Raw genomic sequence first — 27,607 nt, forward strand, 5'->3', positions numbered from 1 at the left:
GATGATCGCGCGTATTCCAGTAATAGCGCTACGACAATGAAGTGTAAAAACTGTGGTTGCTCTAATTTAGAGGAAGATCGCGCACGGGCTGACTTAATATGTTCCGACTGTGGGATGGTTATGGGAGAAAATGTTATTGCATCGGAAGTGGAATTTGTCGAAACCGGTACTGGTCAGTGTGCTGCAGTCGGTCGTTTTGTCTCAGACGAAAGTATGCTCAACTACTTCGTTTGATCATTCTTTAGGTCAGGCAGGAAATTTCAAGGAGTCACGACAGGCAACAGAAAATAAAGGTGAGTCCGAGCTTCACCGTAGCAGTTGGAGATTCAGACTACAAATAGTTATTATGATTTGAAACGGCTTCATCGCAGATTTTTTATTTCCTCTAAGCTTGTCTGAAGCTCTTCTATAAACCAGTAGATGAATCCATCGGTCTTACCTCGCTAGCTAAATGCGTTTGTAATGATTTACCGCTCGTGGACTTATCCTTGTTAGCTTGTATTCTGGATAGTTCCCTCTAATCCGCTTTTGCTGTATGTCACTGGATATCATAATTTAATTATATCTACTGAAGTTTTCGGCTGGTCTTAAGGTGGTCAAAATTCGATTGCCTAAAACTTTGAAGCAAACACATTACGATTTCACATCGCACTCAACTTCAAAAGTTGTTTTGAAAACAACTAATAGCAATTTAAAATCTGAAAACTTTATTAATTGTTCTACACAGTTAGTTGAAGTCATTATGCGAAACATGAAAATTATTAATTATTATTCACCTGTTCCTGTTTATTCACTTCGTCACTTCTTTCGATTCTTATGATTCGTGGTTGTATGTTTACCTTTTTTCTCGACACAGTAAATTGAAGCAATGATCAGTCCAGTTGTAAAAACACTGTGTAATAATTCATAATTATCTTCACTCATATTGGCTTGAAACGTTGCCAATCTTGAGGTTACATTAATAATTTTTTTCTCACTATAATGTTTTAAAGTATTTAGTATTTGAACTGTTTACCATTCATAAGCCCATGATTAAAATATGAGTAACATACGGTCAAAAGTTTTCTGTATCATCATACCGCGCCAACAGTGCGGGCCTTCTGCTTGTAGTCCGCAAGTTGACTGTAAATAATAGTTGAAAACTAAGTGATATTAATAAATTATTTTGTGGACTCACACTCATTATTTATCTTTCATTTCGTTTCTTCTTTTGTTGGAAGTATTGTTACTTTCAAATATTTGCTTGTCCTCCAGTTCACTTTCAATCTATGGTACACGAGACATGACAACTTGGACCAGGACATTCTTGCCAAATCACGAGACTTGTCTTTTTTAGTCATACCAAATTTTAACATTCTTAAATTGTGGCTAACAGTGGGATTCAGGATGTACTTCTGATCTTGTTTATTTGATCTACCTTAATCTCTATATTGATCATTACATTGAGAATTAAACCTAGTACATATCGCTCAAGTTGCCAACGCGTTAATCGCTGGGCTGACTCAGAAATGGTAGTAGTCGGTGGTCCACATCCTCAATCGCGTTCTAAAATGAAATTGTACAAAATTAAGTGTTTTTTTCACAAATCATATGACTAGATGACTATTATTGATTTATAATTATAATGAGTTCCTCAACAGACTTCAACTTTTCAAAAAACTCACCAATTAGTGTTTGTTTTTTAGTTAATGTAATTATTTTACCAGTCTACATTGTATCTGGTTTGTAGAACGTTTTCTGATGTCTGAGCGATATTTTAGTGAGTTACACGGATTCGGTAGATGGATTTCCTTAATCCATGTTGTTATTATTATATGCTGGGTTATAAATGACTTAATCGGCCAAATACACTTTTTAAAATAATAATATGCTAGTTTCAGGCGACGAATATTTTCATTGCCAGTAATCTTATTCTGTTTTGTATACATTTGTAATTACTGTCCTAACTTTGTTGTAGCTCGTCGAAGGATTGACACTATTTGTGGCCAGTTACGCCTAGGCAATGACACAGCTGTATCTGCCTTCCGTTATTATCAAAGCGCACTTTTTCGTGGGCTAACAAGAGGTCGCAGTGCCTTTACAGTTGCTGCAGGTTGTATTTATTTAGCAGCTCGCCAGTTGCGTGTCAATTTGATGTTACTAGACCTGAGCGATGCAGTGGGTGTTAATGTTTACGTCCTTGGTCGTGTTTATGCAGACTTGAAGAAGCGACTAAATCTAGCAATACCAGAAATGGGTTAGTTTTAAATAACCAATTAGCCAAGATTTGCTTTTTGTTGAAACCTTCTATAATATGAGTTATAATTTTTCCATTGCCGACATCGGAACATAGCACATGCGATATTTAGTCACTGAAACTAGAGGTTACATTGCAACTCAGTCGATAGAATCCGGTCTGCACCAATGAGTAAAAATACTATATGAGCCACTACACAGTGATCATTGTATACATAGTTCTAAAAATTTTTACTAACTCGTATACTGAGTACTTCGGTATGAGCTGCATTTGACGTTAGGGCTACTGCCGGTTGTCTGAACCAAGGTACAGGTAGCGGGGTTGGAATCTAGGACCTAGTGGTTAGTAGTCGAACATTTTAGCCACTAAGCTACCACTCCACCCCAATTTTGTACTATAAGTCTCAGATAATTCAAGGCTTGCGCTCATACTCTGGTGGTCTTCGTTCTGTAAACAAAGTTACCATGTCATTTAGAGTACCTCAGATCTCCTGTTTTACTTTTCTGATAAGTAAAAACGGAACTTCCTAAAATATTCTGAGGGATTAGAGGTGACGTTTTCCGATAAATGCTGATTTCCTGTCATTCTCAGCATGTTCCAACGAGTTAAACTCAAGGTGGTAATCTTTGTTTTGACTGACCACTTACTGTCCCCAAAATAAGGTGACATTTATTTCAAAGATATGTTACCTTAACACACTTTGAACATGTAGTTGGTCAGTCAGTCAGTAACAACGTAGAACTTCGTACGTACGTACATCAGTTCGAGTTGCCACACCACATTAGCACAGAGGTGCAGTGGTCTATTCAAATCCTGTAGTGCTAGGTGTAGTAAAATTATAAGCTGTTATCAGAAAAAATAGGGTTTGAAGATGTTATTCAAGGAGTATAATACAGTCCAATAGATTTGGAAAGAGAAAAAAGGGATATGAAGAATTCAGAAGATTAGAATTTGGGAGAACACAAAGAGTGGATGCACCTGCGCCATTGCAAACGATTTTGAGCCATGTCATTCAGGGTCTCTAACCATCGGTTGCTATCATCTCGCGGTCCCCAACCAGGTAGTTTACACCTACCGATTTGACCTAGTCCACTTGTCAGTGACTTCATGAACTTGTGCCATGTTTTGGTCTGGCCACCCCTAACTTTCTTCCAACCTACTCCTATACCACTGAACATAGCACGTGTAGTTGGGCTTTTTTAATAACCAATATACGCAGTCGATATGTACCGTCTGGCTATATGCACCATATAAGTCAAACTGCCCATAATGTTTGAGTTGCGTTTGTAGAACTAAGGTCAGATTCGGTCGTAACCCTGAAAGTTTTCGTGACTTGATGGTTAGAGTGCAGAACTCCCAACTAGTGTTTAGCAGGTTTCAACCCTTTTCCATATACTTCATTTTGAATAGTTAGGTAGTACCATCAGCCCTCACAAAAGGTTGAGTTGATATAAAGCAAATAAATGTGGTAAAATATGTACTGTATAAATTATATTAAGTTGTGGTCAGACTAAGACATTTCGCGATTCCGTGAAGCTACAGAGAATCGTATAGATAGATATCTACTCATTGTGTGGCGCATATATATTCGGCGCACTCGTGTACCAATATATATGTGTTCAAATAAATAAATAAATAAATAATATCTACTCATTAGACAGGGTCGTCGAGATTAATGACAACGGACCACAGGCGACATATTTTTAAGGTTTCGCAAAGAGTTAAATAGATCCACGTTCCTTATATTCCGTGAGCATTTCAGTGCTCTCCACCTATTTTCTTTTCCCCTCTCATGCCTATGACATATGTGTCTGTTTCACACAAGAAACAAAGTAGCTTCGTAACTGAATATATACCTCTAAAAGGTTGTAATTGCTTTTTTTTATTTGGGGAATGCTTATTTTGATAAACTTGGTTTGGTCATGAATCAACAATCAGAAGCTTGTTACTTAAACGTTCAAGCTACAAACTCATGTTGAAATAGGAATGCATAGCTATTACCCCTTCCGTATTTTGTATTTTCCTAAGGCTTTCTGATGCGTCTGTGATTTGTTAATTTCCAGAGTTATTCAGAAACTTCACGCAATATAACTAATTTACCAAGTACAATCTTTGAACCACATTTGCGTGTGTTTTTTCTAACACTTTGAATACTTAAATAGAAGTAGCTAAAGGGATTCAAATTTCATTGGAAGTCGAGTCGACCACTGAGCTGTCTCACTGAAGCTTCGTCCTATTATAAGAGTAGTTAATCCAAAAAGTTTCATCGAATAAGCACAAATGTTTGGCGTAAAATTATAACTGTAACCCTTTTTCGTACTTGTATTAAATTTCCGTGTAGTGCTCGTTTGTCATATGTCTATTTTTAGCCTAACGGTATTTGTATGTTGTCTTTTTAGATCCTTGTATATATATCGACCGTTTCGCTAGCCAGCTAGAGTTTGGAGATAAGGTGTCAGCAGTTGCTACAACTGCTATGCGTTTACTACAAAGAATGAAAAAAGATTGGATCGCTACTGGTAGAAGACCCAGTGGATTGGCTGCAGCAGCGCTACTTGTTGCTGCTCGCATTCATGAATTCAATAGAACAGAAGAGGACGTAGCTCGAATTGGTATGTATAATCAATATTGATGCCTTTTGATAACTTGCAGTTTTTCTTTTCTACGTCAACTTTATTGGTACAGTAAGCACATATTTTCTAACTGCGAGAACTTGGTCTCATTAGTTTAAATTTAAATTCGTGGTCTATGTAAAAGTTTGTCAATTAAGTCAATGATCTAATCTTTCATGTTATTGATTCTAGGTTGATACACATAGTAGTTTCGTATTATCACCCAGGTTAGGCGTGATGATTTCAACCAAACTTAGCGTTGGTTAGAGTAGTAATAATAAAGTAATGATATATTTCTGATATTGCAATAAATGGAAATGAAAATTTTTGACTTTTCGTGACTTATTTTGGTCCATTTCTTCGGAATTAATAAATAACTGAGAATTCGACCATATAAACATTAACACTCATAGAAACGATTCGTCTTATTTTTAGCAGTTTTAAGATAAAAAATAATATGGTGTCATTACATTGAAAACTTCCCAATTTTCCATCACATTACTTAATTTATGCTTCAGGTAAATTTATTGCTCGAGTCTGAAATGTGATGTACCAACTTAAATCCTGCAGATATCAATATATTCATATATATATTCATATATTATATATATATTATATATATATATATATATATATATATATATATATATATATATATATATATATATGGTAACAATTTTAAGCATAAGGAGAGACACCGCTTAACATGGTGACTACCTACACCAGACCAACGACGGACTCAAATAGACCATATTTTCAGCAGTCATCGTTGGAGAGGCTCGATAGAAAACTACCGCTCGTCTTGGAGTACGTGTTTAGACTCTGATCATGCTTTAATACGAGCATTCATTTGTTTGCGTCTCACTGAGCGCAGAAAAGCTACACAAAGAAGACCTATTGGAGTTGAACTCAACGATGAGAAAGCCAAAAGTAGATTCTAGGAACAACTGAGGTCACACCTAGGTAGTTCTGAAAACTAGACTGACCCAGATGTTGCTTGGAAAGATATTCAAGCAGCTGTGGAAAGAGCAGCGACATCTATTAATGACTTGAAGCAAAGGGTCACGAAAAACCAGTGAATTTCTGCAAAGTCTATTGCAGTGATAGATTCCAGTAAACTCATCAGGCTCTGAACCCGATGAAGAGCGTAAAAAAATCATCTAGGTTAAACGAAAGTCTAAGTCAGTCAGTAACAACGTAGAACTTCGTACGTACGTACATCAGTTCGAGTTGCCACACCACATTAGCACAGAGGTGCAGTGGTCTATTCAAATCCTGTAGTGCTAGGTGTAGTAAAATTATAAGCTGTTATCAGAAAAAATAGGGTTTGAAGATGTTATTCAAGGAGTATAATACAGTCCAATAGATTTGGAAAGAGAAAAAAGGGATATGAAGAATTCAGAAGATTAGAATTTGGGAGAACACAAAGAGTGGATGCACCTGCGCCATTGCAAACGATTTTGAGCCATGTCATTCAGGGTCTCTAACCATCGGTTGCTATCATCTCGCGGTCCCCAACCAGGTAGTTTACACCTACCGATTTGACCTAGTCCACTTGTCAGTGACTTCATGAACTTGTGCCATGTTTTGGTCTGGCCACCCCTAACTTTCTTCCAACCTACTTCTTTACCACTGAACATCGCACAACGAGGCAGTCGGTCGTTGGGCATACATACCACGTGTCCCAGCCATCTTAACTGATGAAGTTTCACCACTTCATCAATCGATTTGCCATCCTTACCTAGTAACCGTTTCCTAACAACTGCATTACTTACTCGATGGTCCCAGGATATACGAGCAATATTTCGAAGACACCTATGATCAAATACTAGTAACCTACGGACATCATCTACTCTTAACGGCCATGTTTCACTGCCATAAAGTAGGACGGAACGGACTGCTGCGCAGTAAACACGTCCTTTAGTTGATAGACTGATATCTCGCCTACGCCATAAATGACGCAAGTTGACAAAAGCTAGTTGAACCTTCTGTATCCGTGCTGAGATTTCGTCACACACCAGACCACAAGAGCTGATGAGACTTGCAAGATAAGTGAAGCGATCGACGCGCTCAATTACATCACTTTCTATCATTAGTTTGGGTGTCGATGCAACCCAATCCTGAAGCAACATTTTGCATTTCGAGGGGGAGAATCGCATTCCGAACACGCTTGCATTGTTGCTTAGAGTGGTCAGAAGACTCTGCATTTTGTCAGCGTCTTCACCAAATCGAACTATGTCATCAGCATATTCTAAGTCAACAAGTGAAGCTCCCGGTAGAAGTTCAACCCCTGGAAATCTAGACGAGGAAAGTGTTACCTCCAAAAGTACGTCGACGACAAAGTTGAACAAGAATGGAGAGAGTGGGCATCCCTGACGAACACCACTTGAGGTAATCAATTCTGATGACAGTTCGCCATAAGCTCTCACTCTACCAGTTGTGCTCGAGTAGAGAGCCTTTACAAGGTTAATGTACTTCTTTCAGTGACAAACATTGCCATAGAACCTTACGATCAACAGAGTCGAATTCCGCCTTAAGGTCAAGAAATACTACGATTGTGGGGCGTCTGAATGTATGTCTGTGTTCTAGAACCTGACGTAGTGTGAATATCTGGTCCATACCCGACCGTTGTTGCTACCTTGACGTGGTGGTCGGGCTTGCCTATCGAGATGAAGCAACCGAGTTATACTGGCTGGAACAACCGTTCCTCAAGGTCCTACCATGTTAGACAAGTCGTTTGAAGAGCGGTAAGACTAAAAGCAACAAACCCAATGTCCGAAGACGAAGTCGTACTGCTGACTGTACAGAGGTGTGACACCAGTAAAGTGTTTTTTCATACAACCAGCATGACAGCGATGCTGCCTTCCAACAAAGAGAGGCGGGGTTAGAAAAGGTTGACCCTAAAAATACACACCTCATCTTATCCCACGGATATCCATCTCCGGCGGTGAGGTCTCAACAAGTACGGAGCTAATTCAAAAAATACCAATAAAAAGGTCGTGTGTGACCGACCTCAAGCAGTTGTCCCATGGTTACTGCGGTCACGCTCTCAGGTCACTAAGACCACCTCTAATCCAATTTCCTTTTCAGGTACCTCCAGAACAACCCTCCCACGGTGTGGGCGACCGGAAAGTGATAACTGTTCTCATACCTCTAACAACACTCAAGACCAGTGATCTGGTCCATACAACCATGTCCAGATCGAAAACCAGTCTCTTCTTCACAAGCTTTGGTTAGGCGTCAAAGTATGATTGGAGCTAATATTTTAGACACTATGTTAGTCAAACTGATTCCTCTGTGATTGTCACAAGAGGACTTTTGTCCTTTCTTATAGACTGGCACAATCAGTGATTGAGACCAATAAGATGGGATTACGTCCAGTTCTCAGATTTCACCTAAGACCTCGGTTAATCTCACCGCTAATACTGGACCACCATCCCTAAAAATCTCGGGAGTAAACCTGTCAGGGCCTGCTGCTCTCCCTCGCTTCAGATTTCCTATAGCTTTTTCAACTTCGTAAAGAGTCGGAGGACCTACATTAACTTGCCATTCAGGTTGACTGGAGATCGTGGGAAACCGAAGAGTGGCTGACGGCCAGTTGAACTGACCCCTAAAGTGTTCTGCCCATCGATACAATCTCCTGGATTGAGAATGTATAATATGTCTATCTTTCTCTGAGAGTGTTTCGCTAACAATCGGGTTCCTAATCCCGGTTTCCTTAACAAGTCTGAACAGTTGTCTGCTATTACCTATTACCGCTGCCTTTTCTATCTCTCTTGCTTCCGCTACCCACCACTGTTCACGATCATTGCGTAGATTTCTTGTCAGCTTGCGCTTAAGCTGACTCCGCTCTTCATTATGTTCAGAGCCAGGTGGAATGAGTTTCCGAGCATCTATCAGTGCGATAGATGCTGCTGAGACCCAGTGTTGCTCCCTAACCTTGTGGTTTACCGTACTTAAAGTTAGTATTTGCAAGACACAGGCGGTTATCTGAGCATAGCTGCAACAGACGGTCGCCATTATCTGTCCTTTGAGCCACGATGCTATAAGATCCACCAAGGTGTCTTTCCCTATCGCTTAGTTTACCTACTTGAGCATTAAAGTCACCAGCCACTATTACTACATCAGAGCGCCTAGCTTTTCTGAGGTCGGAAAGCCTTCTGTAAAACTCATCTTTTACATCATCTGCTCTGCAGTCAGTGGGAGAATAGGCAGAGACGACGAAGAGGCAACGATGAGTGTCCCTATCTTTTCGGATCCTTACTGTTCCGTTCAGTCGGACAGCGCACAAACGACTGTCTACTGGGATCCAGTCTAAGAGAGCTGGTTCTGCCCTAGGACTCAATGCTATACCTACGCCGGCGAGGCCACGGGAAGCAGAATCAGGGCTTCCAGATAAACGAAGTACGAAAGTCTAAGTAACGACTGTGAACAGTGGTGGGCAACGAAAGCAAAAGAGATGTAAAAGACAGCGGCTGTAGATAACACCAGACAGCTTTTCAGACTAATAAAAGGAACTGGAATAAAAAAAGTCAAGTGTAATTGACATGACCTCGGAAAAAGACGATACTTAACTGCTCTCAGCTCAGACGTTTAGAAGGATGGGCGGAACACTCTAAGGAGCAGTTCAGCTGGCCTTCAGCTACTCTGCAACTACCCACCATTTCCAAACAGCCCGAAATGGAAAATTGAAGTAGGTCCCTCGACTCTATCTGAAGTTCAGAAGGCTATAGCTAGTCTGAAACGAGGAAGAGCAGCTGGTCCAAATGGATTGACTTCAGAGGTCTTTAAGAATGGTGGTCTAGTTTTGGCGATCACGTTAACTAATATTTTAGCTGAAATCTGGGAGTTGCATGTAATCCCATCTGACTGGTCGCAATCACTGATTGTCCCAATTTATAAGAAGGGGTCAAAATCATCCTGTGACAACCATGGAGGGATTAGTTTGACTAACGTAGAATCTAAAATACTAGCCTCAATAATTATCGGGCGCCTGACCAGGATTCGTGAACTGCAAACACGAGAAAATCAGGCTGAATTTAGACCTGGTCGTGGCTGCATCAACTACATATTCTCCATTCATTAGGTTTTTGAACAGTCAACCTCGAGTGGTGTCCAACAAGTCTGCCGACTAGCTCCATTTTTGTTCAACTTCACCATGGACCCACTGCTGTAAATAACGTTCTCGTCGACCGAATTTTCGGATATTGATCTTTTACTAGGTGGTCCACTTAGAATACACAGATGAAAAGGTCCTGTTCGGTGAAGAATCTGATAAAACGCAGTGTCTTTTGGTAGCACTGAGCAACAATGCCAGAAAGTTTGGAATGCGTTTCTCCCCCTCTAAAAGCAAGTTGTTGCTCCAGGACTGGCCTTCGTCAACACCTGAATTAAGGATAGGGAGTGAAGTAGTCGAACGCGTTGACAACTTCACTTATTTTGGAAGTGTGATCATCCCTAATGAGTTGGTGTCTGACGAAATCTCTTCACGGATTCAGAAAGCTCGTTTGGTTTTTGCCAACTTACGTCACCTATGGCGAAGGGGAGATACTCATCTAGCAATTAAGAGACGAGTATACTGCGCGGTAGTTCACTCTTTTCAACTTTACAGATGCGAAACGTGACCATTAAGAGTAGAAGATACTAGTAAGCTACTAGTATTTGACCACAGATGCCTTAGAAATGTTGCTCGCATCTGCTGGGATCACCGGGTAAGTAAAAGTGATGTTAGACACAGGGAATCAGGGAATGATGGTAAATCAGTTGATTAGGTTGTGAATCTTCATCGACTGAGATAGTTGGACCGTGTTACGTATGCCTGAACACTGATTACCACGACGTGCAATGCTAACCGGTGTTGGGGATGGTTGGAAGAAAGTTAGTGGCAGCCAATATAAAACGTGGCATCAGTCTTTGAAGTCACTAACTTCTGATCTGAAGTATGTTGGTAGATGCAGACAACCTGTTTGGGGTCCGTGTGACTATGGTTGACAATGGTTGGAGACTGGGTGTTATGGCACAGAGTCGATCACAGTGGCGTCGGTGTATACACTCCCTGTCATCCCTTAAATCATGAGATTAAAATTGCCACATATCTTTCTTTCTACGAACTAATTCTTCATTCCTGTACTATGTCCTTATATGCAATCTTTTTTTTTATATATTACTACCACTGAAGTAACTGCTTCTGTGAATTTTGTGTTCATCTTGTTGTGCTAATGAGGTATGGCAACTTGAACCAATGCATATATGTGCCTGGTCGTACGTTGTATCTGACTGATATACTGGTGGTGTTCGTATGTAGACACAGGGATGTTCATTAGTTTTTCACATGCAAAACGTTTTGTAAAATGATGTACTGAACAGATATAAGTCGTATGTAGCAGGAACTCGAGGCAGAGTTCTAACCGTCAGAAGAGGAAAGTAAAGAGAGGAGGAAGAAAAACAGAGATCGGTCGGAGTAATAACGATTTAGTCTATAGACAACTGAAAAAATGTGCAAATAGTGCGTTTAATACATTATCTTCACACTTTACAAATGCAGTGTGCAATTTTACGTAACGAAATTGATTTTCCCCTGCCTAAGTATTTGTCCCTTACAGTCAAATGAAATTTCTTCGCTTTCATAAATTTTACCAACCTTATAAACCAGAGCGTAAAGTTACATAATTATGTATATGTGCATTTTACCCGATAATACCTTTCTTAGAGTATGATTTAAATGTTTTATCATTTTCTGGTTAGTTTCATGTTGATTTCAGTCGGCTGACTGTTTTTCAAACAAAGTTTTAGTGGAATCTACTCATAATTGTCTGGCTGTTTTTTTAGCTCGAATAAGCCAAAGTACTGCTCGGAAGCGTTTAGAAGAATTTGGTCGCACTCCATCATCTGCTCTTAGCATCGAAGCATTTTTTTCAGTTGATTATACGGAGGAACAAGACCCACCAGCATTTGTTGCTTCAATGAAACAGGAAGATGAGAAGATAAAAGTAAGTTAACATCTTTCATCTTTGTTCAACAAAGAATATATTGGTAATAATGTTACTCACCGCCTAAGTATAGGTTTATATACTCGACTTTAGGTCACGATATTTTCATGACGGACATTAGTATTACCCGGCTTTCCAAGCCTAAATGCTTGAGGTTGTTGGAGCTTGTATCTTATCGGTTGAAATTTGAGTGCCCTAATCACTAAGTCACCAATTCAATAAAAGAGTAAGCCCGTTGTAAATGTTTTATTTCGTGGAAAAATGACTATGACCCATTAAGAAAAAACTATGTCTCTATTTTGGAATTTTTAAACTACTTTCGGAAACTCAAAATCCGCTCCACTGAGTTGGATACCGTACTTTTGATCCCGTAGGCTATGCTAATTATTTATTTGAACGCCTACACAAATTCACTATATCCCTCAGCAGTTTATAAGCACTGAGCATTCATTTATCTTAGCTTCTCAACTCTAAGAGCTAGTTGTTCCGTACGTAACAAATACTTATGTAATACAACTTCTAAATATCCCACGCTATACTCATAAATTGTTTATTAGATCTGCAAAGGGATGCAATCGTGTGTGGTTGTTAACACTAACATTTTGTTATTTGTTACTAGTTTTCTGTGTCTTCTTGCGCTTAGGTTACCAGAGTAAATGGACGTCACGGTAACAAGAACTCATCAGACTTATATTCGGTTTGATATAATTTCCATTGTCTGGGAATGGATAAAACCTTTTAGATACCAAACAGAGAACTATATATATATAATCAAATCTGTTAACTCGTTTTTTCAAATACTTAGAGTATGTCAGAGGGAACGATGGCTCGTATTACTATGGAAATATCAGAATTAGAACGTCGTATAGATAGTGAATTACAAAAACTGGCTGGAAAGTATACTGCACGTACTATTTCTTCACAACTTTCCAAAATAGGTAAGTTAACCTGAAAGCAAATAGTTAATTAACCATTACTTTATTTCTAACAAAAATCCTAGGTACAAAAAGATGCTAGTGTATGAGCTTTACAAGATAAAATATTCTTATTATTAAAGACGTACATTAAAGAAAAGCATTTAATGAAAGTAAAAAATAAGCGAATTCAACAAATTTAGATTTCGTTCAGTTTAGAGATTTTTTTATTTAGAATACAGAGGAAAACCGTAACTCGTTTGCTTATGGCTTCCTTTATGATTTCTGTAGTATAACATCCCGAACAGATGAGTTTCATTATCTGTAAATCTCCATCAATGTACTTGTGATATACTAACTAACTCCATACCATAAAGTGACTGTATTTCCATATTTCTATGCAGCGTCAACAAGTAGTAAATAGTATTAATCTGCTCGGATAATATGGCTAAATATTGTCTAATCTATCGATTCCCGTGTTTGAAGATGGAAATATCTCTTCTGTGATCAAACATACATTGTTTGATCTCAGGGCGACTTAGATCGTGTGTTAACGGTATCTCGGAAATATTGAAGATTGAATATAGGGTTGTAGTGTTCTAAGCAGTGACAGATCGTTTCGAAAGTTTGGAGTAAGACTGCTCAAACTTAATATTTTTACATTCGATATTTTATGTTCAGAATAACGTCGTGACTATATCTAATGCCACGTAATCATTTAACGTTTCTAGAGTTAACATTCACTGCGGGATTTTTAGTGCTTAATAAATTGCAGATGGACTGTCTTCTGACCATTCTTGTTTAAGTAGCATACGTTCCCTTTCACTCTATCTTTTTTAACGAGATACCAATGTCAAGTAAAGGCAGCTAGTAGGGGCTTCTTTAGAGTTATTTATTTACTTTTTTGAATACACAAATATTGGTACAAAGGGGCACCGAATACATATGCGCCACACAAGTCACTTGATGTGTGTGTGGGCTGTGATACTGCCAGGGTGCCCAGACCGAGTCAGGTGGTTTTCCTAGGGGGCCACACCTGGAGCCTTCGACCTAAAGGTCTGGTTCACAAGGCAGTAGAGCAACGTCAGGAGATGCAGTCCCTTGGTAGCCGGTGACTAACATTAGGTTTATACGCCATTTTTCCTACAGGATATTGGAGCCCATGTGCACCATTGGTTTGGAATCAGGATTTTCCAACTTTCCTAGGTGAACCATCCGTGTCGACCGACTAGGTTAAAGCGCCGGATAACCGCTTTTCGTTCTCTCAAATCCCTAAACAACACCCCCGCTACAAGAAGGCAGTGAGTAGGACTTCGCTGGCAGTGGCTGTATATGTGTGGCCATGTGAGGGCATTTCGAGAGAGCTGACTCTCCATTCTCGGCCGTACTAGGGTATGTAAGGAAGTGACTTCGTAAGTGTGTGTGAGAATGAGGATAGAGTTTCGCCACCACGTGGTGTATTAGAGAATTCGAAGGTATTTGAACATCGTTATGATATAACTTTGTGAAACAAACCACTAACACATACTTCAAATATCACCATGATGCAAGGACTCAAATTGTATTTGATGTTAGTGTTTTCGTAGTGGAATAGCAGTCGAAAATCAGTTAATAAAGTCCAATATGAAATTTGAAGCGGTGATTGAGATACTCAATGCTGACCAATTATCGTTTCGCAACCCATAAAACTGTTGTCAATTCTTCAAGTCTTTGTTAATCACCTAATAAAGTGTCGTGTTTTGGTAAATGGGGAAGCCAACACATTTTCATTTTGTCTGAATTTTTTCATAATACAACTTACCAATAGTCATCATCATTTGAAAGTATCCTTAGTTAATTTCGATATATTCACTTATCAAACTTATCATATAATGTTTCATGTTTTGTGTGTTATGTGAACAGATGTTGTAAATGCATTAAATTTCATAATTCGTCATATCAACTTATTGTATTTCAAACCGTTAGGCGTTATTCTCAAATCACCTTATCTAGTTCCGTTTGTCTAGTCTTTGTAGTATTTCTGGCTGTAACTCAGTTAATCTATCTGATTTAATGCATACGCCATCAATGTTTACTTATTTGCTAATTTTCCTCTATTTTGGTAGCATTTTACTAATTATTTTGTAATGTAAGGGTGATATTAAGTATTGGAGTTTGTGATGTGTACACATCAAAAGGATAACTACTTTAGATTCAGTTACTTTGCAATAAGAAGCATATTTTTCCTTAGATACCTGTTATTTAATAGTACTTGTTTATTCCTGTATCTTGTCACTTATTATAGGATTGTAAATGTTGTTATTTTAGAGTCCTTTGATTTTATCTAGATGTTTTATAAGTGAAAATATTCTTTTTGAATTTCAAATGAAACGTTGTATGTTTTATATTTCGCATTAATTGTACCATTTTACACTTTATTTTATACGCTTTTTTCTGATATCATCACTTTTTGTTTACGTGTCGATATAATCATGATACATATCTTAATGTGACGTTGTTGGCTGGTAGTTTTGCTAGGTAATATCTACCTATATATATTTTTAAAAAAGAATCCCAATCCTATTTTTTTGTCTTAATTTTCACTAATATTCAGACGTTGGTTGCTCCAAGGGTGTACACCATTTACTAGCTGAGACAGATTCACTCAAAACATTTGAACTTCTAAATGACTTACAAAAGTTACCTAATAATAGTGTTGATTGTGGCAATACAGTTACTACTAGTACTACGACAACGACAACAACAACACCTATTACAGTTGATAATGTTTTGAATCAATCTAAAACTGGTCAAGTTCGTGGAATATTACGTGATGTCTTAGATGGTTTAATTGAACCAGAATTATTAGATAGTTGTGTTGAAGATTTGCATATTTTAACTCAACATTCTGGTACTAAAATGTGTCAACTTTTGGCCGAAGCTGAAGAGCATAGAAATTTGGCTTCCGTAAGTAGTGAGCAAAAACAAATAATACAAAATGCTGATTCTAAACCATCTGACATTGAAGAAACAAGCATCACTGAAACAAAATCAAAAGGTAAGTCCTATTTATACTGTTTAAGTTTGATATAGTTTTGAACTTGACTGTAGGCTGATGTGAGTAGTAATGGAAATACCTATTGACTATTGTTTATTTAAAACGTAGGGTAATTGGAATTGATAATTCGATTATTTAACCCGTGGACATTCATTGGGCAAAATTGTTGAGATACGTTTTATGCTTGTTTACTCACAACCTATCTCGACTCCGAAGTAGATTGTGAATAGGAGCGGGATGGTGGACAAAGATTTGTCGTGATTTAATGAAACTACAAATTAGAGCTTGTTTGGAGATGAAGACTTTCTGTTTATGATCTGGGATATAATCATAACCTTTTTGGTTGGAGATCTTAGATTATAATAATGGACATCGATGCATATATACTCATTTAATCTGAATGTCATTTCATAATTTTCGTTCCGTGTAATTATTCATTTTAAAATAAATCTCATATTTATTTAGCTTTCCAAAGTCACTGACATTATTTCAATAATTGTAGTAATATATATATATATATATATATATATATATATATATATATATAAATTGCTAACTTTTTAATGATTTTTCAATAAGTTATTTACTGTTGAGTTACAGTGTTTATGAGATCCATAAAAAATCTTCGATATGATGCCCGATATCAAGCCTGACGGTCAGGTCTTCATTGATTAGGGAATGAATAACCTATAAACTAATTTCCTCCAATTGTTTGTGGCATTTTATCACGTTTATTTTGCGCTGTTATTCTATATATAAGCATGTTATTTTATTACATGACAAACGATTGATCTGGCTAGTGGTCTTGTCTTCGATTTCCAATCATTCTGGTGCCTGAGCGAAAATTAATCGGCCTCGTGCGTAGCTATCATTCGGTTTCATATCATTGCCTTCACCTATCGATTAACATTCTATTCATCGCTTTTAATAGCCAAAGTTTTGTCTAATCAAATAATAGAAAACCTCCATAGCGTCTTTCTTTTTGCTTGTTAACAGATACAACGGGCTTGAAATTGCCGGTTTTCATTTCATCAGCAACTATTACTACAAAGAAAGAAAATAAAGGTATGTAGGTCATTTCATCATTTGTTTTATTATTACATTTGACTACTTTTTTTGAATGGTTAACGCTCATTTTATATCATGCCATAATATAGAAGTAATTTGATTGGTCTTAGTGGACGACATTGGTCAGATGAGAATATAATGTGAATTGAATATACTAAAAGGTTTAAGTGCATGCAAATAACTTGTGCTTCGCCAATAATAACAATGACCTCCCTCGTTCCTCAACCTCTCAGCCTGTGTATTTCCAATAACTACTCGATCGTATTTTCTTACTTGTCAGATACTTTTCTAATATGTGTTACGTATGCCCACCCACTGATTACATTGACGCGCGATGGTGATTGATGTAGAAGTTGGATAGAAGAAGGCTAGGGGCAACCAAATCCAGGACTCACGTCAATCCATGAAGACATTGACTGTTAGACGGAGTCATGTGGCTAGGTGCAGTTTACCTGATTCTGGTCTGTGTGATTATAGTAACAGATGGTTAGTAACCTTGAATGACATGGCTCAGAATCGTTCACAGCGGTGCAGGTGCATTCATTTATTGTTTTTTTTAGATTCTACGTTTTTAAATTCCTCACAAGTTCTTTATCAATTCACTAATTTATATTTTCCCTAATCGTCTTAGATACTTAATCTTTTCTATCATCATTATTACTGATTATACCTTTACTCTGAGATTTGCTCTGATGATCTCATCGTGCTGTGGTAATGAAGTATGGCAATCCGATCCAATGTACACGTGTTCCAGGTTCTACGTCGCGTTTGACTGATTAAGATCCTCTTCTAACAATACGGTCTAATGTCGCTGTTTCTGTTGTGAAATACTATTATGAAGATTGTTTAAATGACAGTAGAAATTTACCTTTGTTTCTCATCTGCCATCTATATTGTGTGTAATTTGTCCCAAACATTTTATAGGATGTTAACAGTGTTAGATGGTGATATCGTAAAGTTGTTTTAGTTGAAAAGGTGAAGATCATCATTTTCATACTTTGATCTTGACTATATATATAAATATATATATATGTTTAATAAAAAACATAACATAACAAATGCCCTGGTATGGCCGAGAGTGGGGTGGGCCCGCCCTCCCTCTCGAAATGCTCTCACACGGCCACGCGTATACAGCCTCTGCCAGGGAAGTCCTACTCATTGCCTTCTCGTGTCAGGGGTGTTGTTTACGAAAATGAGGGGACGAAAAGCGAATGTCCGGCGCTTTAACCGGATCCCAAACCAATGGTGCACATGGGCCCCAGTGTCCTGCGGGAACAAATAGCGTATGAACCAATCGTTGGTCACTGGCTACCATGAGACCGCAGCTCCTCACGATGCTCCACTGCCTTGTGGATCAGACCTTAGGGTCAAAGGCTCCAGGTGTGGCCCCTAAGAAAACCACCTGATTCGGTTTGGGCACCCGGATAGCATCACAGCCGACACACAAACAGAATGAAATGATAATACTTACGGAAAATAGTATTCCTGCTTCGATTACCAGTCAAACGATTCACGTTATTATTATTATTATTATTATTATTATTATTATTATTATTATTATTATTTACTACGCTCTCGAGTCACTGCCTGTTTGGAAATTGTACGCTACCACCGAATACGAATACTGAAGCAGTTTTTCAGAAACCACGTGCACCATTCAAACTGGCTGCCTTCAATGTTCGCACACTTAAGCAGGTCAGACAGATATTGTAGTACTAGCCGGAGACTTGAATGCTCAGGTCGGGTGTCTAGGCACAGAAGAGGGTCGTTTAGGTGGCCGATGGGGACTTGTTGGTCGCAGGACAGATAACGGGGACCGTCTACTGCAACTGTGCACAGACCACAACCTGTTTCTGGCTAGCACTAACTTACGGCACAGTCATCGCCGATGTGCCACCTGGCGTCCTCCCTCTGCATCTCAAGCCTGGACTCAGATTGATCACATCGCGATCAGCTACCACTGGCGTGGTTGTGTACAAGACTGCCGCTCCTTTTGGAGTACCTATCTGGACTCTGATCATGCCCTAGTTTGCGCCAATCTCACCTTACTTTTCAGTGGCCAACGAAGTGACCACCACCAAAGGATTGATATTAGCAAGTTGGTTGCAAATTCTGTTGGAAGTGAGTATCGAACCGAGCTAGCTTCTAGGCTAGCTACCATTCCATCGAAAAGTATGGATGAGCATTGGTTGCAATTGCATGACACCATGAAAATGGCGGGTAAAGTCACTTGTAGGTTCGCGAATCGTCCCACTTATAAGCACTGGGTTTCTTCAGGTTCCTTACAACTCATTGAAACCCGTCGGTCTACTCCGGGTGACCGTGAGTTTGATCACAAACGAAGGATGTTACGTAATGAAATTGAGGAAAGCTTGTGTAAGGACCGAGAAGCCTGGTGGTCGGAGCGTGCTAATGAGCTGGAAGCAGCAGCTGCATCTGGTAATTACCGGAAGCTCTTCCAACTCATCCGATCCACTGTCAGCAAGAAGTCTGGTGTGAGCGAAATAATCTGTGAGGATGACGGGATGCCAATCACTAACATCCATCGACGTCTTGGACGATGAGCAGAATCCGTCGAAAAGCAGTTCAACTGGCCTGCTGCTCCGGCAACATCGGTCGGACTGTCCTGCCCTCCGTGGCCGGTGACGATTGATCCACCAAATGAGGCGGAAGTCCGCAAGGAACTCCAAATCTTGAAGCGTTACAAATCACCTGGCCCAGATGACTTACCTCCGGCTCTTTTTAAAGATGGTGGTGACTCTCTGACTAAGGAATTGACGACGTTGTTTACAAAGGTTTGGGAACTAGAGAGTGTACCAACGTCATGGAATGAGTCGATAGTTGTCCCTATCTTTAAAAAGGGTTCACGTCGTTCCTGTAACAACTATCGGGGATAAGTCTACTTCCGATTGCGTCCAAGCTATTGGCTTCCATCATACTTCGTAGGTTGTTCAAAACCCGAGAAAGATTGACTCGCGAGGAGCAGGCTGGGTTTCGTTCTGGTCGAGGATGTATTGATCATATCTTCACCCTCCGCCAAATGTTAGAACACCGTCATACTTTTCGAAGGCCAACAATCGTAGTGTTTCTTGACATCAGGGCTGCCTTCGATTCGTTCGACAGGACTGTTCTCTGAGATTGTCTATTGAAGAAGGGTGTGCCTGAGAAGTTTATTAACATCTTAAAGGCCCTATATACAAACACTTCAGGTAGAATGAGGGCATACAACCACCTCTCTCCATTGTTCCATTCGAGCAGTGGGGTTAGGTGGGGTTGCCCAATCTCACCATTCCTCTTCAACTTTGCCATCGATGACATTCTGGAAACAGCTCTGATGGATGTAAGTAATGGTGGTGTGGATCTGTTGCCTGGAGAAAGACTTCTCGACCTTGAGTATGCGGATGATATTGTCTTACTGTGCGATAATGCCCAAGTCATGCAATCCGCACTTAATCAGTTGGCAATCAGTGTCCGTAGGTATGGTATGTACCTTGCATCTTCTAAGTGCAAAGTACTTCTACAAGACTGGAAGGATTCTAATCCTGTACTCACTCTGAATGGTGAGCAGATAGAAGTAGTTGAGAAGTTCGTGTATCTGGGTAGCTGCATAAGTGCTGGTGGTGGCGTGGGTGATGAGATCAATTCACATACAGTGAAAGCCAGAGCGTTTTATGCCAATCTGGGCCATCTTTGGCGCCTTCGTGATGTTAGTCTGGCTGAAAACGGTCGGATCTACAACGCGTCGGTGAGATCAGTTCTGCTCTATGCTTGTGAAACCTGGTCTCTCCGAGTTGAGGACGTTAGACGACTTTCTGTGTTCGATCATCGCTGTCTCCGAAGGATTGCTGACGTCCATTGGCAACACCATGTCAGTAATGCAGAGGTTCGGCATCGTGTGTTCGGGCACAGAGATGATAATGCAATCGATGTCACCATCTTGAAACACCGACTTCGGTGGCTTGGACATGTTCTACGAATGTCGTCCCAGAGAATTCCACGTCGTGCATTATTTGCCGACTCTGGGGCTGGTTGGAGAAAGCGGAGAGGTGGTCAGTGTATGACATGGTGTCGTGGTATGAAAGAAAGCTGCATAGGGCTGGCTTCTGTCGGTCCTTCACGACTCCCTAGCTGGGTTCCGAGAGATGGTGCTACACAGTGTCTAGAGACGTTATCAGATATGGCTCAGAATAGAAGCCAGTGGCTATCGTGCTGTAACCTTCTTTTACTTTCTTCATAAAAAAATGGTTGTTTCCTCCCTAACTGAAAGATTTCTGATTGTACCTTTCCGTTTCCTCCATTATTACTATAATTATTATACTACCTTACACTAATCTACTCGTTATTGTTCCTTTTTTTTTCTCTTCGCATTCTCATTGTTTTGTGTCGCGCATACATATTTGGTGCCCTCTTGTACCAATATTTATGTGTTCAAATAAATAATAAATAAATAAACCTATCTGTTCTACGTGAATCAGTTTTCGGTTATTGCAAATAAAAGATCTTAAATTTTCTCTTTACAGGAAGAAAAACTGTAAGATAAAAAATACTGAGTGATCGAATTGTCACCTATTTTAAATCCTTTAACGTCAATTTGGGCTAACATACTAACTAGCTATTCGTTTATTGATATTTATCAATTAAATTTTTTTGAAGGGGGTGGGGGTCAATTGGTAAAATAGTGAAGTAAATGTGATCTTTTAAATTACAATCTAACTTGGATCATTATGTTACTGCTAACTAATATATCTCATACTATTATAGTAGTTTTAAAGAGCTGCAACAACATAGTAACTAATTATGTCAATATTGTTTCGGTTTGTTACAATTCAAAATAATAATTATTAGTCTTTTCATTGATATCATCGTGTTGTTGTGTATTTCTAGTCGAAGATGATGATACTTTGTATACTGAAGATATTGATGATGAAGAATTAGATCGAGTGAGTATTATCATTATTTCTTTTAACTGAACGAAAAATGTTTTCTATTTTCTATGGTTTTCTAACTTTTTATCTGAAAATTAATTTTGGTCACAAGTTAATATTATTTACATAAAGAGAGCAAGAACAAAGATTGATGCAGAATAATATGGATTCATTTTATTTCGTTAGGTTCTCATCAGCTGCTTACAACCTAAATTATTTGAAATTCAAATTATTACAGATATTGACGTACTTATACATAAAAGTGTGATTAAGGATCAATACATGTGTATCATGATGTAGCGAAGATTCAAATAGAGTTAATGAGCTCATAAAATGTTTGATTCGAATAAATAAATAAAGTTAGAGAGGGAAAGTTCCAGAACATTGGAATAGTGATTAGAACTCATGAAAATAGATTAATGGTAATAAAGAAAATATGAATTGAAATCAATGATTTATGTACCAGTACCAGAATTCAAACGACTATTACTCATTTGTACAAAAGATGTTCAGTTCCAGTTCAATGATATCATATACAAACAAACCGACGGTGTAGCGATGGGAAGTCCGTTAGGTCCTGTCCTAGCAGATATTTTCATGGCTAACCTCGAAAGAACCAAACTCAAACGAGTGATTGATGAAATGACGTATTATTCGAGGTATGTTGATGATACCTTCATCGTATGTAATAACAACATGCAATAAATCTGCTACAGTTTTTCAACGAAGCCCATCCAAATATCCATTTCACTATGAAGCATGAAAAAGAAAACGAGTTCCATTTTCTCGATATCGCGATGAAAAGAAGAAAGGATGGTACAGTTCAACGTTCAGTTTATAAGAAAGACACATGGATTGGTAGTTATCTCAATTTCAATAGCTTTTGTCCAATCAGTTAAAAAAAGGCACTGGTCAAAAAAATATTTCACAGAGCAGAAAGAATATGTACTTCCGATACACTAGAAGAGGAAGTTATGAATGTTAAAAAATGTTTAAAGAATAACGGATACCCACTGAAATTTATTGAGAAATATGGCAAACGTGAAGATAAAAAGCCCTAAGAAATTACAACAAATAAAAAGCCTATTTTTATCCAACTTCAATTCAAAGGTGACGATGTCACAGGATCAACCAATATGAGACTAAAAACTTCACTGACAAGAACTTATCCTGCAGCGAAATTGATTGTCCTGTCCAAAACAACATGTTCTTTGACACAATCAAAAGTCGACAGGTATCCCTTTCATGTTACCGCCAACTGTGTATACAAATTTACATGTATCTGCCAAAGCAGTTACATTGGTAGAACAGAAAGGAGAGCCTACGTCCGATTCAAAGAACATATTCCGAAAAGTTTAAGGTTAAATGGATTGAACGCATTCAACAGTGCCATCGCAAGACATCTCCTTGATACAGGACATGAAGTTGATATACTGAAGTCCTTCAAGGTGATTAACCTATTATGGTATCTTTGCCATAAAAACGTTGTAAAAATTGGTATTCTCCGCGTTAGTCTACTAAAAAAAGTGTAACCTTATGAAAGAGTATTCTGATAATTGATAATTGTGTGAAAAAAACACATTCACTTTTCAAATATTATACCGTTTACTTGAACATTGACTATCCATTGTGTTCGTTTGATATTGGTTATTTCTCTTTCTGTTTCTTTTACTTACTCCGTACTATGTTTCTTGGGTTTTTTCTTCCTAACGTGAGTATACGGTGGACAGGAATTACCCAGATATTGTTTATTATAAATCCAATATATTTTGAGTTTTTAATAGGTCACTTAAAATAAAGATGATGTATATAATTTAAAGATCTGATTGGTGAAAAGAAATATCAGATTGATGACATTTTGTGTAGTTGATTGAAGTGTTATTTGATGAGCGTTAATAATTACTATGCGGTAACAAGCTATGTCGTACAACATTTTAACTATTGGGTTACATGTTTAATTCTCTCTGTAACCCACCCCAGTTTGGTCAACTGGATCTTATCACTAACCCTTTCACTAAAAGTAGTGTAGCTAAAAACAGTACAAAAACATGTAATCGTTCACTGTATTGGAATAATATATACAATCTAGCTATTATTCATTCCTTTTTAACTCATATTCTTATTATCATTGTTACTTCATTATTTCGACTCTTACTATTTATCGTGTTAACTTCATCTCGTTGGACCGATAGGTTATAGCAAATTGCACTAATCCACAGTCGTGCAAGACCTCTGTGTTGATTATGACTATTCTTTTAACGTACTGAAGAGTATCGTATGTGAATTGTTACTATATATTTATAGTCGTAATTTACGAATAAAGTTACTCCTAGTTTGTTTTCCGATGAGGTAGAATTTTACGAGATGATAAACTGATTTTCTCTTGACACGACGTAGCTGATTGATAGCTGCTCACGTAAACAAATTACTAACCTATGCTCCCGAATAATTTGGAACCAAACACAAGGCTATTAGCTGAAAGAGTGGTTTTTCATGCAATAAACTGACTTGTTTATGTACAAAATATTGACACAAAAAATACCATAAGAAATTGGAGCGAATTACGTTGTAGATCACTCACTCTTCAATCGATCAAGACCTGATTGTTAGGTTTTATTATTGGTTATCGTATCGTATTATTTTATTTTAGGAGTACTTACTTCAACCTAGAGAAATAATGTTAAAAGCAGCTATTTGGTTCAAAGCAAATGCAGAGCATCTGGAACTGTCAAGAAGTAAGTAAATATTTTTTTCTTACTTAAGAATTAACACAAATTCCAAACTAAAGATTATTAGTCATCTTGCTAACTAAATAAGGGACATAATATATTCATGTACAACATTGAATATTATCTTTATGCATAGCATAATTTGACATTTTACTGATATAAAAGCATCTGAAAATATAGAAATTAGGATATAATGCATGACTTAAAAAACAAAACTATAGAGTAATTTAAGCAACTGCCTCTTATTCATCACGTCATCTAGATCTGATTTACTTTTTTTTATCATTTCAATGTAAGAAACTGGGTTATTCCTTTATCGATCATTAAGTAACTAAAGCGTAAAGTTTAGTACACACTTTTATGTGTGTATTTAATTGTGTTTTCTTATTCAGCTATACAAGTTAACCACTTTATTTCAATGTAAATATGATATGCAGCTTCATCGAAGATTTCATTTATAATATTTTAATTGTTACACTTATTATGGATGATCATTATTGTTAACATTAGTGTTAGTTGAATCAACATCCAGCATACTGAAAAAAACCCATTTCAAATCGATAGTAACAATGTGTTTCACCTGTAATCCTCTGAGAAAACAACCTGACAACTTTGGTTTTACTAATATTGTTTAACACAAGATTATTTCATATTTAGTTTTTCTGTGTTGTACACTTCTGTACTGATTCATCACATTTAATCTAGATGTAGTAAGATTTACGGTTACAGTTTGATGTAATGTTGTGTATTAGGTGATCTCTTTGTAAAACCCCTTTTATCTTCAATTTGTTTTCTTTTTATAAAATATTCAGAACGGAAATTAGCTAAATTACAAAAGCAACAACAAGAACAACACGAAGATACTAAAGGTGGTTCTAAAAAGGTTTGTTTATTTGTTTTCATGTTAACGAGGCGATTTATTTATTGGTTATACATTTGAACATCCTTATGAATTGTTTTTCGCTGCATACACACATATATACATATGAATGCATTCGATTTACAAAGACTGTTGTATGTATAGAGTACTTGTAGTAATGTTTTGGTTTATTAACTAAATACACACTTTTTTTGTGTGGACTTGTGATATTGCCTGGTTGCCTTAACCAAATTTGATTGAATAGCCTTCTAATATTTTATGTATTGGTTCAAAGTGCAGTTCTGTAATCACTAATCCATGGCTACCAGTTTCTTGATAATGGTTAGAACGTTTGACTTTCAGAGACTAAGCTTAAGTTCGAACTCTGTTTTACCTACTTCTGTTTAGGCAGTCAGGTAATATCACTAGCCCTCGCACTTAGAGTGTGGCTCATAGAATGTATTCTGGCAAACGAGTAAAATATTGTATCGCATTATGCTATTATGCACTAATATTTTCGATATGTTTATTCCTCTCGATTTCTTTACTTTTTGACTTGTCAACTGGGCATTTCTGATTTCATAGTTGATGTTTTGATTTAAATTAATTAGACGTTTGCGTCATGAAAGAGTTTTCAATTTTATGTGATAAATATCAAAAATGTTAGATAATATAAATTAAATTCTGAAAAAAAAACACGAAGAATACATGCCGTTCATGTCTTAATATACTATACTATATGAATTGTGTAGAATGCTTTTAGTTTCGTCTACATTCTTATCCTATCTGGGCTTTAATTGAAAAGCAGTTATATGTTAGATTGATTAAATTTCTTCATTGTCATTTATCCTTTTTTCTTTATTTCTAAACAGTAAAGACTTATTTGCTGTCGTCTGAATTTTTAATTTCTCACTGTTCTGGCGTTTTACTTATTCAATGCTAAAATGAATAATTTTTGTTTTAATTTTATTTTGCTTTTGATTGTCGAACGCTACTTAATATCTTGTTTATTGTATTTGTTGCATACAGCGTAAGACTATCAATCGTAATAATTATGCATCAACAAAAACAAATCGTAATGCCTTTCCCAGAACAGAAGATGCAAAACCGATATCTCGTAAAATTAATTACGAAGCACTTGAAGCAGTTGTTGGCCTTTCAACAACCTGTCCATCAGTTGATTTGGTCAATAATAGCTGTAAAACTGTATCGGCGACTGATGTTGACATTGTCACTGAACCAAGACCTGGGCCACTACTTGCATCCACGTTATGTGATAATGATAATTCTAAAGATTTATTCAAATCACCTAAGCATATTCGAGATAACAGTAAACACAAGTCACTTGCATCTTCTACGAATTTAAAAACTTTATCCAATGTTAACGATAATGATAAAAGTGCAGTAAAAGCTCAAGATTTGGATGCTAACAACAATAAGCTTGAAGTTGAAGAGATGAACGACAATGAAGCAGAAGAAGAGGAAGATGAACAAAATATTGATGAGAACAACATGTATAATTCATATTTACCTAATTATAGTCATGGAATAGATGATGAGGATGATGATATAGAATGGTCTACTGGTGCTGAATTATGGTGACTAATAGATTTATCACTAAACAGCAATAATATCCCGAGTGTATATAAATGTATAAGTATATGTGTATTTATGTATTTAAATATCCCTTGTTTGTTTGTTTGTTTACATTACTTATTTGCATTTGATTTCACATGTTGTTCATTGAATTGTAAAATATTATCATATACAATACATAATTTTGTTCTAACTTTAGTATTTAATATCTGAGCGTCTAATAATTCTTTTATACAACTTATTTACTTTTGAAAATAACCAAAAGATGATTTTTCACATCTCTGTCATTATGTTAATTTTATAAATGATTATTCTAAATATTTATTGTTCTATTAAACTATTTTCTATTTATTTTATAGATTATTAAATTATTTGTTTCAACTGTTTGTTCTGATATTTTTAGGGTGTTGACTCATTTGGTTCTTATTTTAATTACCATATCATGTTTAGATAACAGTTATTGTTTTGGAGTATATAACTTGTTCTATCTAACTCCAGTAATGATGATAGATATATTCTGTCCTCCTAATTTTCCACCTTCTACATTAAATTATAGGTTAAACAAATTACACACATCCATGTGTGTGCGATATCAGTGACCATACTTTGAAAGAATAAGAATTATACCCATGAAGAGTCATA

The 27,607-nt window shown here is 37.3% G+C and overlaps 1 protein-coding gene across 1 annotated transcript; it reads left to right on the plus strand.

Moving 5' to 3' along the window:
- BRF1 (transcription factor TFIIIB subunit brf1) lies at positions 1-27,346 on the plus strand. Its single transcript, XM_051216150.1, has 12 exons — positions 1-211; positions 246-293; positions 1,958-2,236; positions 4,636-4,848; positions 11,677-11,837; positions 12,643-12,775; positions 15,345-15,788; positions 16,785-16,853; positions 21,741-21,796; positions 24,432-24,516; positions 25,323-25,393; positions 26,399-27,346. Exons 1-12 carry the CDS (start codon positions 121-123, stop codon positions 26,969-26,971), a joined length of 2,223 nt encoding a protein of 740 aa, XP_051073762.1. The 5' UTR covers positions 1-120; the 3' UTR covers positions 26,972-27,346.
- Positions 27,347-27,607: the final 261 nt, after the last annotated feature.

The sequence above is a fragment of the Schistosoma haematobium genome, chromosome 1, assembly GCF_000699445.3.
Source record: "Schistosoma haematobium chromosome 1, whole genome shotgun sequence".
Lineage (NCBI taxonomy): Eukaryota > Metazoa > Platyhelminthes > Trematoda > Strigeidida > Schistosomatidae > Schistosoma > Schistosoma haematobium.

Bases quoted from the DNA above. Each gene is read 5' to 3' on its own strand.
- BRF1 (XM_051216150.1), top strand. From the start codon at position 121: ATGGGAGAAAATGTTATTGCATCGGAAGTGGAATTTGTCGAAACCGGT. The intron at 12,776-15,344 runs GTAAGTTAACCT...ACTAATATTCAG, and splicing joins TTCACAACTTTCCAAAATAG to ACGTTGGTTGCTCCAAGGGT. The intron at 15,789-16,784 runs GTAAGTCCTATT...GCTTGTTAACAG, and splicing joins CACTGAAACAAAATCAAAAG to ATACAACGGGCTTGAAATTG.